This window comes from Nelumbo nucifera, chromosome 6, assembly GCF_055504915.1.
Source record: "Nelumbo nucifera cultivar China Antique chromosome 6, China Antique-T2T, whole genome shotgun sequence".
Classification (NCBI taxonomy): domain Eukaryota; kingdom Viridiplantae; phylum Streptophyta; class Magnoliopsida; order Proteales; family Nelumbonaceae; genus Nelumbo; species Nelumbo nucifera.
The window spans coordinates 41400824-41418801 of record NC_142654.1 but is presented as its reverse complement, the minus strand read 5'-3'; the positions used below and the strand labels follow the sequence as shown (position 1 = coordinate 41418801).

The window sequence follows — 17978 nt, the reverse complement described above, 5'->3', positions numbered from 1 at the left end:
GCGATACACGGAAAGCTGTGCCTCACCTAATCGATCAAGATAGGCGATGATGCCAGGCCAAGTAGCCAGTCAAGCCACACCCGTAGTGGCACTCCTCACGTCAATGGTGTTAGACAGTGTATGCCCTTAGCTCCAATCAGAATGATGTACATTATGACATTTAATGTAAATAAATAAAGTACATATTTGATTCATGTTATTATGGTGTGCTTCTGTGTAATACCCTTAAACTAGACACTTATGAGACTTATGTTAGTTTAGAATCTTCACAGCCATTGGATAGATCTGGGGAGATTTATCTTGCCAATGCTGACACTGATGTGCCACCAAGTTGGTTTGGGTGGCTTGTCTCAGCTGTCAGGGTGAGACCTGAGGTACAGTGTGAGTTTTCTTGAAACCCTGAACCGGACCAAAATTCCAGTATTGCCCTAAACCTTGGAGATAGATGGGCAAAACTAGAATGTTACATCTGACTCTTAGACTCGATTATGATACTACACTAGGTGTCGGATTGGGCTGTCTTTGATATGTCATTCAATGAGATCCTTAGAGGGGATAAAAAACTGGGTCTGTTGGGACAGTTCAAGAATTCATCTGAGTGGGTGATCATAGTGATAGGATCAGCCCCTTTGTCAAACAAAGTGAATGATCATGGATGCACTCTCTCTGATGAAAACCAAAACTGTCGGCAATCGATTTCAACCATTGAAATTTGTTTTGTAAAATATATTTATATAGAGATATACATATATATATATATATATTATGGTTTCAAAATGTTTGCAAAAGGTTTTAATTCCTAGGATCCATGTGAGTAGAGAGTGCAGCACTATGCCTTGCAGCCGAGGGAGAGGTCCTCTCTTGTTGGGCAGTGTTTGATCATTATGGGCTGAGAGGTTAAGTATAAGACCATTGAGGGTAATACCTGATGGGATAATCTTGCATGTGCCCACAACCCTTGGGTTTTTATAAGGTGGCTTGACCCAAGGACCATTTAGTGTAAATGTTGGGCACATTAAGAGCCCATGGTGATGGACTCAGGGGTTCACTGTCTCCTATAGTGAATTCGGTCAGTCCTTGTAACAGAGGCTGGGCTGAAACCATGTGGTTGATGTGTAGATCAATGTTTGGGTCCCACACCATACAATGATAGCCAACTGGGCAGCAGATTAAGAGGTTAAGTGAGCACATAGACTTAATGGGCCTAAAGCCCAATTTGAACTAGCTTAATAAGATTAATTAAATGAGGGCGGTTCTGCGATTTGGATCAGCATATAGGATAAGAGATTATCCCTATCCACTTAATGAGTACAGATCCAAATAAAGATTTGAATCAAGAAACTCCTAATTTGATTAGGAAGGCTGATCTTTATCTGCAGATAAGATAAGGGATTATCCTTATCTCTTAAAGAGAGTTCATATCCAAATATAAGATTTGGATTAAGAAACTCCTAATAGGATTAGGAGAACCTCTCTTTAAGGCTATAAATAGGAGAGCAGGGTGAACCTACAGAGATACAACAAATACATCAGATAGTCTGCTGAATTAAGAGAGGACAATATATAGTTCGACTGCTTCTGTCTTCTGCTCTTGTTCCTGCTCTTTTCGCCCTACCCAATTCGATCTCCACCATTGGGAGTGATCAAGAACAGTTCTTGATATTGCCTTTTGATAGAAGAGGCAATCTGAAGTCGTGCTCACCAGCCCTCCATCATATTCTTGCTGAAAAATTCGGTTCTTACTGAAGAATCGTCCTACTGATTCTGCTTCACCTCACACCGTGTCATATTCGGTGGAAGCAGTCTTTGGTTCTCTCCTTGGGCGTGAACACCTTCATTGGGGGTTTACTATTACTCCATATCAGGTAATCCCTCTACTCCCTTTTGGTTTCAAATCTGATCCGGTTTGGTTTCAAGATTGATCCTTGAAAATGCGGTTTTCTAAAATAGGGAATGTTCTTCCCACATGGAAGAGAGAAAAAATTTTGAAATTTCGCCCAACCTTCCTACAGGGTTCTACCATCCACATGATAGATCTCTCATCCCTTCAAATGGCGCACTGATTGTCACCACCCTTCGGAATGGGCACACCGAAGCAAAACGGCATGGCATGGCACACCACCTGGGCATATGGCCTCCAAATAAAGCTGTCGAGGGAGGATAACTTTATGCTAATCTTGTTCATTTTAAACTGCTTGTGTCTCTTGGCCTGAAGCCAACACTTTCCCTGCAGACCTCAAAAACCTTTTCCTTTGCCCCATTACCATCAAGAGTGGCAACATGTACACAAAAAAAGGCATAGACTTTGCAACGTCACACTAAGCTGAAACCGCTCACAAATGAACATCTAAAGGAGGGGGGCGAAAACATAACTCACATGCCTATTGCAACTAGGGTCATTAAGTTGTTGCATAGTGTCATCTAGTTGCTTGTACAAATACCCGAGAAACATTGATGCCAACGGAAGCTGATGCCCACTGGCAGCAAGGACAACAAGGGGAATCAGAACGGTGCAGAGACCATAGTCAGGAATTCCTGGGAACAAGAAACGAGATGCCACATAGAGAATATAGGCGGCAAGGTGACATTGTGAACCAGCACCTCGCACCATGACATCCCTCCTGCCACGGCACTCAAACCAATACCCCATCCATTGGTCCAATGGCATTTTACCCCAGGATGTGGATTGGTCTACTAATGCTTTATAAGGAAGAACTTCCCCAAGAAGCTCCTCGCACAACCTCTTCAATTCCACAAGAATGGATTCAATATGTTGTAAATGCCGCGCAAACACGACACCCCCAATCGGTAGTGCCAGCATAGCTGCCACATCCTCGACTGTGATAGCGAATTTCCCAAACGCACCCATGAAGGTGTGGGTGCGGTAACACCAATGACCGATAAGATGACTGACATACTTGACACCCTCCCGACCCCTCAGGTTTGTGAACAGAGGCCCAGAATCCTGCAACGTGCAACAATAGAATGGGTTCTTGAGAATGTACTGCGTCTAGGCGGTATAACTAGTAAGGGACTTCGAACTATTAGTTCGGGACTCTTGACATTTATATGACATAGACGCTTCGGCACGGTCACAGAGACACATTAACTCTGTGCTGGTAATAACATCAAAGGAGCCACCCTTACCCATGGACACGAGCATGGGAGGCCAGAAACCCCGCCCACCATTAACTACCAAGGGCCGCTTCCCTTTCCACTAGCATCTCTACATTATCAACTTCCCTAACGAAGTCAACGAAAAAGGAGTCTGGTTTTCCCTATTGAGCAGCCATGAGGGGGATGAAACAGACACATAAGAAAGAAGCGAGAGGAAGGAAAAGAAAGGAGAGGGCCTTAGAAGCAACTTAGAGCACAAAGGACTGCGTGGAGATGGTAGCAAGAGGTAAAGAAGAAACCGATGCGGTCCCCCTCCCCTGATTTTATAGCGATCACCCTTCCTTCACGCATACAGAATGCCAAACGACACCGGAGAAGACGAAGGGACGCTCGTACAAGACTCGATATAATGCTTAGCGAAAAAGCAACCGAAGTGATTTATCTAAAGGCCCTTAGAAAAGTGGGGCCAAAATGGCGCATTAATTCATAAGAGGCACCACGTCAACAACTGCCACAATATATGTATCGAATATCAGACAATCAAGAGCAACTAACAATGACTGCCACATGGCCACCGCTAAAAGGCTTTCTTAATCGTCATCAACCACAGAATCTCGATAAGACGCCAAATCACCGTTATCGACAAGAAACAAACATCAAAAAATCGATCCAATCATCACACAGGGGGGCTCTGCCCCTGCCAAGACATTAATAACTTCAACTCCTTTCTCTCCTTCCAAAATAGCAATCAGAGGAGGGCTGACGGCGAAGCCGATATGTTCCCAACAGCCAAGGAGCTGAAACTCACAAATGGAAAGCAATCTTCCCCCTAGCAAAAAGAAAACAGCCGATAGAGATGCCCCACAGTGTTCCTTGCCAATTACCTCCCCACCCATATCTAGGGGGGCTAAAATATAAACAATTATGACCACTGGAAGAAACACCACTCGATCTACAATAACAGTCACCACACCCATGGTACCACATGATTACGACTGAATTCAACAAGCTTCAAAGTTACTTGCGATTAGGTTTTAAGATACAAAATGATGCAAATAACAATAAATTATTTACACAGAAATAAACTTAAAATTGTTACAAAAATAAAACATGCAGCCCACTCCTTATTGACACTATATTTTTCAGCATGGGCCTTGGAGCCTCAAATGTCTTTAGTTCTTTCACCTCTACCTCATATTCAACTACCAACTTGCTCTGACGACCGCATTCCACCATGAGGGCTTCTAACTTCTTTGTGGCCTTAACGAGATTCGCCTCGGCTACGTTGATACGAAAGCACACATCCCTCAAAGACTAACCAAAAACCAATGATGACATACTGCATCTATTAAAACAAAACCCATCCCACATGCCAAGAATTACAGCCCAGTACCGAGGAAGACAAACAGGCATGCCCAAACAAAACATCACGAAAAAGCAACCAACCATAATTTACAAATACACCCTCCCAAAAGTGGAACATAACAGTGCATTAATTTCAATATAACGCCGCATTCGCCACCGCCATTTCACCAAGTATCAAAATCACACATTTGACATTCATTACAGTATGAAAAACGAGAAAAATAATAACCATAGCCGTAGCATGGTCATCACCCAACGCCTATTCGGATACCCATCAACAACAACATTCAGATCATCCGCCATCAACCAACACCATGCACTAGACACAAACACTTATATTGCTGGGAAGTAGAACCTCATGCAGTAATTCACAATGTATTTGCTAATTTCCTTCCTGTCAATAGTCAGGGGGGTTAGAACATATAGATAGTGCATGGCACTAACCATTGGTAGAAAGCAAATCACCAAAAGACTGGGGGTTAAGTTGTAGAATGTAAAGAACTGTCACCGCAAACATGAGGCATATGAGATTTATACAAAGTTATAAAGTAGGCAAAATCCCCAGACCCAACGCACATAAGATAACTCATTACAAAACCCAAAGATGAAAGGACAAAGTGCTTATCGATAAGCTCCCACTTACCGATAAGCAAAGGGGCTAATGTAAGTGCATAGTGCTCACTCAGACCCTCAGAGAACATCAAACATCAAGATTAACACCGCAAAGTTGCGTGCAAACAACCCACAATCAATCCCCATGATGCGATGAACCCGCAACACACCATCAACCCTGCGATGAACTCACAACGTGTATCACAAAACCGTGATAAACCCATGGTTCATCGAGCCCACTTGCGATCCAAACTGAGAGAAGCTCAGGCCGAGCCCATGGCGAGGCCCGCGCGTACCCGTAGCCACGTGGAACCTACACCGTCAAAAGACATTGTGAGACGCCACGTAGGGTTAACAAGACATCGCCCACCAAGTGGTGACGTCATTAAATGCCACGTCAATTAAAATAAAGTGCACGAGAGGTAGTAGCACACGTGGCTAATGAGGGATCTTGAGAAGAAGGAAAGTTGATCTTCGAAAAAAATCCTCATGAGACACGTGGCGAAACCCCAATAGCGCACTTAATAATTGATAGCGAATCCAATATTCCCTTTCCCGACACATTGCAAATACCCTTATCTCCTGTCTTTTTGGATCTTGGGACCTCCCCCATAAATAGATGTCCTCCTCATATTGAAATTCATTCTATCCTTAACATTTTAGCACCTAGCACTCAAGCACACTCTCTCGGTTCCATTGCCTTAGTATCCTTAACCCCAGAAGCCTATTTCCCTACTCACCGGCCTCTCTCTCTGTCTTTCAAAGAGACCACTCCCCAACCAAGCCTTACCCCTCCTGTAAAACCAATCTCCCTACTTCCCGATCTTTCTCTGTGTTTTAAAGAGACCATTCCCCATCCAAGCCTTACCCTACCTACAACTTAAACCCTAAAGAGAGGTTAACAATGTTTTATTCTCCTTCAACCTTAACCAACAAATTACACTTTAAATTTGTCTTTAACACTCAAACTAGATCCCGATATTGTAGAAAGTCTACATTTGGTAGGGAAAATCACTGATCATGCATATATAAAACACAATTAAGTTTTGATTCTTTCCAAAAACCTCACTAATGAAATAATCATTGATTCTGATTTCCATATTCTCTCGTCCCTTTTCTGAGATTAATTCACATTCTCTAATCCTCCATCCTCCTATAATCAATTCCTTCTCCAAAACTTAATTCATTAACTTGTATGGGCACACCTCTTGGTAAAAGTTCCACTGCAATAGGTACCAGGATACCAAAAAGTCCCTTCCCCCCACTGCCCTACCCCAATATGCAAAAACCCTTGGGTAAATTAATTAAAATTGTTTCTAAATAACCAGCTACAAAACATTGATAACTATGATATTAGAGGTAAGAAGGTCAATATCACATTCCTTGTTCTTGTTGCCGTCACCTATGCTACCCAGATAATAAAGATATTCCAAGATATTGTAGGTTGGAAGTCTATTTATTACAAGTCAACGTTAAACATAGGAGCTGATGGAATCTGACATAACATTTTAAATGCATTTCCTTCTTCAAACTGTCTTTCAGATGGATTCATTCGGTCACAATGAGTCGTTATGCAAACAACAAACTATGTCTTTCAGATGGCATTATTAGTTTCACGTTTCAGAAAGAAGCACACAACCTGGAAAGAAGAAAAACCTAAACCTGTACGAACTACAAGTCTACAGGTTGTTAACATCTAATATACTTTTTACTCAAAATAGAGGAACAAAATGAAAAAAGAACAGAGGAATGCAAAGGAGAAAGCAAGAGAGTGCAGGTTTGTACCTCTGTGAAAAACTAAAGTTGTCCTTCAGAGTTCCTCCATGTTTAGACTAACAGAGGATCATTCATCGAAGAAGACAATGCATAATGGTGGCAAAGCATCAACGACAAAAAGAAGAGAGAAGACTCTCCCTGATATTTGCATGCAGCATCGACAACAATAGACGTCTCCCAAGATGATAGTAGTTATGCAATGAAAAATGGTTTTAAACCATTTATCCTCAACTTACAGGAACGCAGGAGAGTGAGAGAGGGGAGGAGAGAAGGTAAAGAATAAAGGAAGAGAAGGAGAAAGGGTGAAAGAAATCAATGGACCTTTTACATCTGTACATATTACTCTTTCCAAACTGAGCCTTAAGTGTGGGAATTTGTCGCATGCCCAAAATCAAAGTGTATCCAGGAAATAAGCCCAAATACATGCTTATTCCTAAAAATAAGCACTTATTCAAAGATGCCCACAAATAAGTGCTTACCCCCATTTGAAATAAATGCTTATGCACCAAACACTCATAACACTTATTATAATAACAACTTGTTCTTAAACACTTATTTATCAATAAGCACTCCCAAATAGGGGCTAAGATCTCCATTGCTTTCTCAAGACATCATAATTCACCTTTACAAAATCAAACGCTTATTAATATTTTTTCCATAAAAGTCGCATGCCCAAAATCAAGCGTGGCCAGTGAAATAAGCCCGAATAAGTGCTTATTGCTAAAAATAACTTATTCAAGATGCCCACAAATAAGTGTTTACCCCTATTCAAAATAAATGCTTTTTCACCCAACACTCAGAACACTTGTTATAATAAGAATTTATTTTTAAGCACTTATTTATCAAATAAGCACTCCCAAACAGGGGCTAACGGCTAAGATCTTCATTGCTTTCAAGACATCAGAATTCAACTTTACAAAATGCCACCTAAACGTCCATAATAACATTATTAGCTTGTGGAAGTGAGCAAATGGATAGATTCTATCCGGAACCAAATGAAACTGACCTCTACCAATCTATTACCAGATAGGTCTAGTTCCAAATTCTTGAATTCAACCTCGCCCAGGCCAATTCCAGGGCCTAAGGCTTACCAAACTGACCTGAATAATCAGCCTTAATTGACCAAGATGAGACCAGCCTTGGAACTGAATTTGTATTGAAATAAATCCAAAAATACTGAGGATGTAAAAATTTGAACCAAGCACTCATCATTACAAATATTATGGTCTCACTTGACCATTGAGCCACTTAAGTGATTTGGTCATTTTTTCTTAAATTTAATATTTGATGTATACAATGAGTAATGCAAAAAATAATGCGTACAAAATTTAAATTATTATTCCAATTTTAAGTTTTCGGAGATTTTTTTTTTCTTGAGGGGGAAGGGGGTAAAAAAAGAAAATGTTCCACAGCTGGATCCTAAAATCCCTAAGGTCAAAATTAACCCTTGAACCAATCTTGACAAGGTAGATTCTGGTTACAAAAACCCAAAAACAACCCTTCTACCTTGGAACCAAACCAAGCTCACCCCTATTAACCTATAAAGAGGGGTGCTTATGTTTGAAACAGGGAAACAGATTTGACAAACACCATCTACAAAACCTTTCAGATTAGACAAAAACGATTCAACCAGGAGCAGTAGCACTAGTAAGACCGTTCAATAAAATAGCCTGCACTTCTATCATTACATTTCATTTCATTGCCTTTCTCAGGTATTATTACCAGAAAGGATACTAAACAGATTGAAATTCGCTCTTACATGCAATTCCTATCTAAGTGTCATCAACGAATTAAAAAGCTCGTTTTAGCAGTGTTTCTACTCGTTTCTGTTTCAGACCATTGGCGTTCACATTCACAATCTTGGCTGCTTCGACTATACCCCTTCTCCCAGTATCAGAAGTAACTTTTCTATATTATCATGCCATTTCTTTAATCCCGTGCATGTTTCCAACTCTAACCACTTCATTAATTTACAAGGTTTTGAACCTGCATTTTTGAAGTTCAAAAAAGGCACAGTACAAAAACTTAGCAGCACCTGGATGTTGAATGTCACTCAGACGCTTAACCCATATTCCTCTACTCAAAAATCCAATTGATGGCAGAAATCTTTGTAGATAGCATATGAGGAATGTGTAGCGGAATCGGTTGTACTAAACCACAGATGAAGATACGCAACCAAGAACCAGATAAGCAGTGGAGATGTTTCAACCAAAGCGCTTCTTAAACAAGAAATGTCTCTTGGAAGGATCCTTGGGCTTACTCTTAATCTGGCCCTGCCCAGGATGCTTGCTCCGTCCAGTGCTGCAGAATAAGATTAAAAGAGTTACGTAAGGAAATGAAAGGCACAAAATTGAAGGATGCTTGCTCTACCTGCTTTAGATAAGACTAGTTATTTTACATGCTCCTTTTACATGGAAACATTTTTTTTACTCAGAAAAAACCTTCTATTAATGCTTTAAAAGATGATACATGAAGTCCATTGAGGGGTAGAAGATACATGAAAACATTGTTTTCCTTGCCAGTCACATAAAACTTAATTAGTAATTGGCTGGAAAATAAAATATTTTTTCCCTGTAGATCCATTTTATGGATAAACAATTGAAGCCTAAGCATACGAGAAGGGGAATGAAAAGCAATTTTTTTTCCTTAGGTAGAAATAAAGTAAGCACATTCATACAAGAAAAGATTAATGGAATAAACATACTTATATTCCATGTAAACCATCCCACTAGCTCCAGACATTGCACTCATTGATCCAACGGAACGACGGGCTTTCTGAAGGGCAATATCATCTGCATCTTCTTCTAATTGCTCTAAACCAACAACATCATCACCAGCACTCAACACCTGCCATACAAACATTTCAATGACTGCTGATTCAACAAACAAATCATCCTGGGGTAAACAATATGGCAAGAGGTAAACCTTCCCAAGAAGTGCCAATTGCTCATCCAAACGGTGAAAGCTCAACATATCTCCTGAATCAGGAGGTGGCAAGCTTGTAATGATCTATCAAAAGTTTCAGTTAGTCAATATAACCCTATCCTATCAGGAAGAATCAATAGGATTAAAGATAGAAAAGCTATGTTGAAATCTCAATCCAAACTAAAACAATTAACTGCAAATTTGAAAAGTAGTTGCTTTTCATAACACCCACATGTTGCATATGGATAATTTACATTTTAGACAAAGTGTTCTAAAACTGTCATTGACCTGAATAGTCAAACAAGCGAACTTGAAACCTAAAGTTCTTAATGGTTTTGACTGATCATAATTAGAGAACTGCCCAGTTGGACCACTGAATTGTTGATCCAGACGGTTGTCAGATTTGATGTCTGGATCAGATTCAAAGCATTGTGTTATAAATTATAGGAATAGACTGTAAGGGACAATTCGAAGGAGCAATGTAATAGGGAAGAACATGAACCACGGGAAACTTCTTTTAAAACTCAATAAAAAATGTCTCCAGAAGATATAGGATTCTAAAAACAAATAGAAAGCATCATATAGATCCCACTCAAACAAGTAACCAAAAAGACGATTTTCCCAAGCCCCATGTACCTAAAGCAACCACCAAAGATTTCAAATAGAAAATATGAACTATCCTAACTTCACCTCCACCTTGACTACAAAACTTGAATTGATAAGTAAGAAATAACTTGAAGATTTTATCCAATTGACACACAAAAACAATCAATAGGACTTCTTCTTCCTAGGACCAAAACAAGGGCTCAACTCTTATGGTTTGTATGTTTTCTTTCCTTTCTTATTTTCTTCTCATAAATATGTTGATTTTCTATCTTTTGATATGGGGTTTATACTTATTTCTTGAGGATGATGGTAATTATTAGTGAAAGATAATTGCTTATTACTATGAAACCTGAGGGACTACCCTAGGATTTATAGTTCTTTATTTTAAAAAACTCATCACCTAGGCAATGCCTAGGCACCCACCTAGGTGACTAAGTGACAAGGCACTCCCCTATCGCCTGGCTTTGCCATGGTGCCGTACCTTGAAAACTGTGATGGCTAGATAACCTTTCTAGATTAAGTTGATGCTTTTGGTTGGACAGGTGCGTGATTTTGATGTGAGAAATAAAGAAGCTTGATTTTAAGATACAACTTTAAGGAAGTCAGCCAAGAAATCATAATTGAAAAATGTTCATTAGAAAATTGTATGTGATTTATCCTTATGGAGGAATCATGTTGTCTTAGAAGCTCATGTGTATTGGGAAAAAAGAAATGTAAGATCTTGAAAAGTATCAAGAAGAAACAGTTCTAAGTTGGCTCACAAAAGTCAAAATTAAAGGGGACACATCTTCTCTTATTTGATTATCAACCAAAGACTGGAAAATGTGGTAACTGGTGAGGTCAAATCAAAAACACATTAAACATGAGAATCTTCTTTTTCTGTTTCTGGTGAGAAGGCTAAAGAAATATTTAGGTTAAGTCTAAACAAATTTAGGGACCATTTGGTTTCTTGGAATAGGTGCCTGGAATCAGAAGCAGAATGGTCCATGATGATTCCAACTGTTTGTTTGGCAGAAATGGGATTCCAATTCCCATTCTTGGGGGAATGGCCATTCTAGAGTCTGTCAAGAAGTAAAGAACTCATGAAAAAAAAAACCCAATATTAATTAAATAATAAAATATTAATAATAATAACAAACAAGGATATTAATTGTTTAATATAATAATAATAATAAAGTATAAATAAAAATAGATACAACATACTTCAAGTAATAATAAAAAATAATAATGCAATATTAATAAACAATTCATGAACATCCATAATTAAATAATAAAATATTATGAAAGTAATAATATCATAATAATAAAACCAGAATATATTAATAAATAAAATATTAATAAGATAATAGTACCATCATAAAATATTAATATAATATAATTCATGTAATAATAAAATACTAACACATTAATTATTAAATATTATTAAATTAATTTTAAAATAATAAACAAAAAATAATAGAATATTAATAAACTAATAGAAAAATTAAAATATATTAATATATTAATGATCAATACGAAGATATTCGTTATTAAATATTAATAAAATAATAATAACAAAGTACTAATAAAATAATAGTTATATATTCATAAAATTTTATTGAAGTAATAACAAAATAATATATAGCCTAATACAAAATTTAAAATTTTCAGTTGATTATCATTCCAACTACAAATGAGCCAAACAGCTACAATCGGAATCCGATTCCAGTCCTGTCTGCAAACCAAATGAACCCTGAAATCATAGGGGCTGTTCACCAATGTGAATGGTTTTGTTTGCTAAAACAAAAGCAATTACCATGTCAGCAAAAACAAAATATTTCTGCTGATAGCAACAACATATGATGAATTTGATCAAACAAACCCTGAGCTCTTTGAAGAATAAAAATTATACAACACACACACACACATTGCGTTGGCTGTAGCAATTCAAGCATGATCCCCACTATGTCATTGCTATGAAGATTCAATCTTCAATTCCACTTTATATGGAATGTCAATGAATGATAAAGCTACCACAGTTCCTGCACAGGAACATGTGCGACATGGGTCCATTTGATTGTGCTCAGCTTCAGTGCAAAGATTACAAACACCAACCTTATGTGGTACAAGTACCAAAGGTTCATTTCTACCACTAACAAATATGCTAAGATAAGGAGCAGAGAAAGAGAGAGAACTACATGTATGGTTTTGGAATCACTACAGAAGAATAGGCAAGCCTTTGGCTTGTTAGAGAGATTCCAAAGAAAAGTAAGAAGGCAAAACACTCACACTAATTAAAGAAAAATTTCTTTTCAAACAAGGATGGGTGATGAAAAGCTTACAAGTTCTCTTTTAGTTGCAGCGGAAGGTCTAAAACTACTGCCCAACCATCATATTTTACTTTCACTTGACAAAGCTCTGGTCCTCATTTGATTTACCAGTTTTCTCACCAAATTCGGATTAGCTGAAGCAATGGCTATTCAGCGAGCTGTGGAACCAATAATAGCACCCCACACCATTGATAAAACACATGGGGCCCACAGTGAGAAGTTGAATGGTTGTGGGTCCCATGTATTTTATTATTGGCATGGAGCACTACCATTGGTTCCACAGCCTGCTGAATAGCTATTGCATTCAGATAATCCTTTCTCATCACCAAGGGTAAGTTGTTTGGTCATTTTTTAATCAATTAATTGCTTGGGCAATTTTCTCTCTTTTGAGTTCTTGTCTGGTTATAAGTATAGACCATATAACTTCACTGACCAATTCATCAGTCTGACTACAGTAAGACATACTGAGGTAGAAAGGGATGTCTTCTCAGTCATTTCATTACATAGCTGTTAAGCTGAATAGTATCAGTCAATGCCCATTGTCCATTTGACTATAGGGATGTCGGTTGGCCAACAGAAGACCTGATTTTGCTAATTTTGTAAAGGATCGCCAAGTACTCTATACTTGGCAAAAACTTAAAATTCCAATAGTAAAAAAATCTCAGAATAGCCATTGTTAAAAGCATATTTGAAAAAGGAACTGCTAGTTAGTCCTAAGCTTGCAAAATCATATTTGTAGCATTCCATTTCTAAGTTCCACGCAATAACTATATCCTAGAATTTTGTACCTTGAAGCTGTAACCCTGGTCAATCAAAAATTGTTGCCTCTTAGTAGAGTAGTACATCTCCTGCAAAAAAATTACAAGCATAATTAAAAATATATATTTTAAACTGTAAAGTTCTTTTTAGCTCTACAACCTATCAAGTGCTAGTAAGATGATATTTAAACTTACCTGTGTATCTGTAGACACTAGAGAATAGAAAAAAGCATTATATTCTTCTTTACCACCCGCCAATCTATCCTGAAGCCGACCCTGTCAGAACAGTGATAGATGTCAGAAGTCAAATACCATAATTTAAAACAACCATTATCCAAAAAAAAAAAAAAATCCAAGAAACAGATTCATATAATATTATTGCCTCAAAATAATACAAGAAATAGATTCATATAATAGTTTTGAGACTAACAAGAAGAGTCCTCGGATTATTTTTGGTATCAAAGGAAAGCCATTACTCATTCATCCTCTTGGTGCCTGCTCCTAGGGGGGTGTTCATTGTACGGTTCAAACCATAAAACTGAACCGAACCAAACCGAAATTTTGTCGTTTGGTTTGGTTTCAAAGTTTTGAAAAATACGGTTTACAGTTTCAGTTTGGTTTATTATATTTTATAAACCAAACCAAACCGTATACCATATTAATATAATATATTATATATAATACATATTTAAATATATAAATATGTAATAAAAGTATTTATTTTATAAAAAAATAATATTAATGACTAAAGACCTATTTTTAATTTTAAGTTTTAACTTTAACTTTTAATTAATAATCGAATTATTTCTCTCTTCTCTTTGATGCCCTAGCCCCTTTCTCACTTTTCTTTTTCATTTTCATTCTCAACTGAAATCCTCTGTACACAACCCTCCATCACTGTCCACTCTCTCTCTCTCCTTTACTCTCTATCATCTTTCCATTATCTCTCCCAACTCTAACAAAAAGCCCTAACCCAGGTAACCCTCTTCCTCTGAACTTTTCTCAACTGAACCATATCCGTACCAGTCCCCACCATTGTCACCGATTCGCCGTCGGCTGCTCTATTTTGGCTGGCTGCAATCTTTCTCTCACTATCATCTTTTCATTTCCTCTCTTTTATTCTTTGAAAAAGAAAAGCCTAACCCTTTCTCTCTATCTCTGATCTGTGTTCAACTGTAAAGACAGAGGAACTGAAAATACAGGAACAAGAACTCGAATTTGGACTTGGAAGACAGGTAAAATCTCAACCATTTTCAGAATTTTTGGACAAAAAAATAGGATTTATTTATTTGTTAATTATATGTTTATATATGCATTTTTTTAGCTGTAGAATGCTCAATTATATGTTTTACATGAGAATGCTTTTATTCATGTTCTGATTTTTTACTACATTTATTTAATTGATTATTTTACATTGTTCTTAAGTTTTTTTGGTTTATACATTGTATATATTTAAATTGTCAACAATAAACTGATAAATTTTTTTTGTTGTAAATCTATTTATTAACAGATTTATATATAAAATATGCCCCATTGTTTTTTGTTCAAATGTTAATAATTTCATATGTTATTTGTTTATTAACAGATTTACACACTTGTTTGGGTCAAATTAAACATGAAGAAAAAAATATGATCTATTAATTAATGAATTCTATAATGGTTTTCATATATTATTTGTTTTACATTTAATAATATAGATCCACACTAATTCTATAATGGTTAAGATGTCATGGATTGACCAGTATACATTTATTTAGTTTTCCTTTTACATAGGATATTATTTTAATATTTTCTATACCGGTCCAAGTAAATCATAAAAGGGTCCAAAGTCCCCAAGCCGTAATAAAACGGTTTGGTTTGGTTACTGTGCCAAAACGGTTTGGTTTGGTCGGAGAATTTCCAAAACTGTAATTTACTAGTTTGGTCTGTGATATTCTCCAAACCAGACCGTGAACACCCCCTACCTGCTCCTTAGATGAAATTGAAGTCACACCCTCCTCTCCCATAAATGAGAGAGAGAGAGAGAGAGAGAGATAGAGAGAGAGAGAGAGAGAGAGAGAGAGAGAGAGAGTTGTTTCCAGCTATTACACTGGATACCTATACATGCCTAGCCTAGCTTATCAGTGCCACACATGATGAATACCTGATATTACATGAACATTTCTGTGGTACACTTCATAGCATTAACAATATTAAAATATATAACACTGTATGTTATAGAAAATTAATTTGGTCATGTATAAAGATGGCAAATGACTGCACTAACAAGGATGAATGAATTGGTACAAGTTGAATGCTCTAAAAGAGCAAGGGGAAGAGCAATGAACCCTGTGGTGGTAAAAAATGATTTAAAGATTTACAAGCATGTTAAACGGGATACCTCATACCTGCATCCAGGATCTTTGGAAATGGAATCATATCCCTGTGTAAGTGTCCACATCCAAACATCATGGATTTCCAGATTTCACATATAGAGATTTGGGTTTTAGAAATTATTTGCACACTGAATGAAACATTTTATAGGTTACAACATACTTCAAAAGTCATCGTTTTGAGAAAACACAGCAGCTTCAAGTATACAACAATTTCATTGAGCACCTTTCCAGATTAGAACAGTTGGCTCCACTAACAGAAACAGACCCACCGATGCACATTGAAGAAACTAACATAATGGAACTTTATGGAAAGAAAATGGATACCAGAACCAACCTTTGCCCTAAGAATACGACCCAATCTTTGGGCTTCTTGTCGCCGTGAACCAGCATGAGATGAGATCTGGATTATGACATTTGCCTCAGGGATATCTATTGAGTTGTCACCTACCTACAATAAACAAGATTATAAAAAAGAAGGTTAAAAATATCAGCTACTAGAAACAGATAAAGGAAATATTCTACTATATTTGATGTTTAGATGATTGGCAATATACCAATTAAGTTCTTGGTCGCTTGGGGAAAAGGATGCATAACGAGTGGTAGAAAGAATTCCTTAGAAACCAATCAAAGCCTCAACAAACAATTAAGCCACACCCAATGAGAACACAATTTCAACTTTTAGAAAAAACAAAGTTACATGTTCTTCTATAAACAGTTATATATTTTTTACTAGGCCCAAATGCCAACAATGACCATATCCAAGTAATGCTTTCAAAGCAAGTAATTTCATCAGTATATTATCATTTGGTAAGCGATCAACATGTACAACATAAAACCAATGAAGGCAAGCCAATTTCATTTCATTTTTCTATGCTAATTATGAAAACTTATGTAAGCTCTCATAAATAATAACTTAAACAGATTTCACTTAAATAAATCATGCTGGACAATTTTTCCAGGTTTTGAGGTTAGTACCTTTGAAAGAAAAACAGTATTTACATCTGGACTATGCTTGAAAGCATATAGAATTCTTGTCCTTTCATTGTGGCTGAACAGAAACTCCCAGTTAGTAAAACAAATGGCATAAAAAATTTAAATAAACCTGAAAGGCAAATAACTTGATTTGGTTTAAGGACAACCTGGTAGCACCATAGATCATGGGCTTCCGAAGCTTCATTGCATACTCAGTCAATGCAAAGAGATTATCAGCAAAAACAATGATCTTATCACCACGCTGCTCCTCATGGAACCTTATCAGAAACTCACAAGCCCTGAACTTGTTTGGGTTCATAACATAAAGGGCCTATGAATACAACAGCCATTTGAAATTAACAGAGTGAATTTCAAATGTATTGAAATGGATACAGCAAACAACCTATATAAAGAGATAAAATTAATTGATGGTAATAGCATTTCTAATTCACTAGGATAGAGAACAAAGGAAGCATGCACAAAACAACATGATTCTTCATTCCTTCTATAAACTCAATCAACAGATTTAATCTTAAAACCAGGCTATATCAGGAGAGTATGCCAAGGTGCAACAGTTGGGGGTCTCCATTTCGACCTGGGTGACCAGGGTTAAAATCTTGGAAACAGCCTCTTTGTGTATCTCTAGGGTTAAGGCTCTGTAAATCTGTCCCTCCCTGGACCCCGCATTGGCAGGAGCCTCATGCACTAGACTCTCCTTTTTTAGTAGGAGGTAACATTTTTTTTATCAATAACAGAAATTTTCATTAAAAATTAAATCAGTATGAACAATGAATACATTAAAGAGGAAATGTAAACTTTCTTAACTTTCTTAAAAACACTTGGGAGATTACAATTGAGCCCAAAACAGTTGACTTCTCCCCACCCCTTATTTTGCTAAACATCAGCGAAGGCATTAACAATTCTTTTAACCTAACTAAGTCTCGCATCCATATTTCATGTCAGCCACTTGAATTTCTTTCTTTCAGTACTGTGATTCCAAAGTCCAGCTTCTTCCTTTTGCAGACATTCCACTACCAGCTTTAAATTAGCTTCTATAATCAGCTTACTTAAGTTCATATCCTTTGCCTTTTGCACTCCCCCCATAACAGCCATTATCTCAGCCCTTAAAGAGTCCCCTATACCAATTGTGCCTGAGACCAAAC

General features: G+C 37.3%; 1 protein-coding gene across 1 annotated transcript in view; it reads right to left on the bottom strand.

The window, feature by feature from the left end:
* Window positions 1–8478: 8478 nt before the first annotated feature.
* Window positions 8479–17978, bottom strand: part of LOC104610652 (general transcription and DNA repair factor IIH helicase/translocase subunit XPB1) — a 35837-nt gene continuing 26337 nt past the window's right edge. Inside the window, exons 13-20 of the mRNA XM_010277385.3 lie at window positions 16983–17146; window positions 16819–16891; window positions 16178–16291; window positions 13664–13744; window positions 13499–13558; window positions 9796–9879; window positions 9575–9717; window positions 8479–9171 (exon numbers count right to left, since the gene is read on the bottom strand). Coding sequence (XP_010275687.1) covers window positions 9075–9171; window positions 9575–9717; window positions 9796–9879; window positions 13499–13558; window positions 13664–13744; window positions 16178–16291; window positions 16819–16891; window positions 16983–17146 — 816 coding nt within the window. The 3' untranslated portion in view covers window positions 8479–9074. The remainder of the gene's footprint in view (window positions 9172–9574; window positions 9718–9795; window positions 9880–13498; window positions 13559–13663; window positions 13745–16177; window positions 16292–16818; window positions 16892–16982; window positions 17147–17978) is intronic.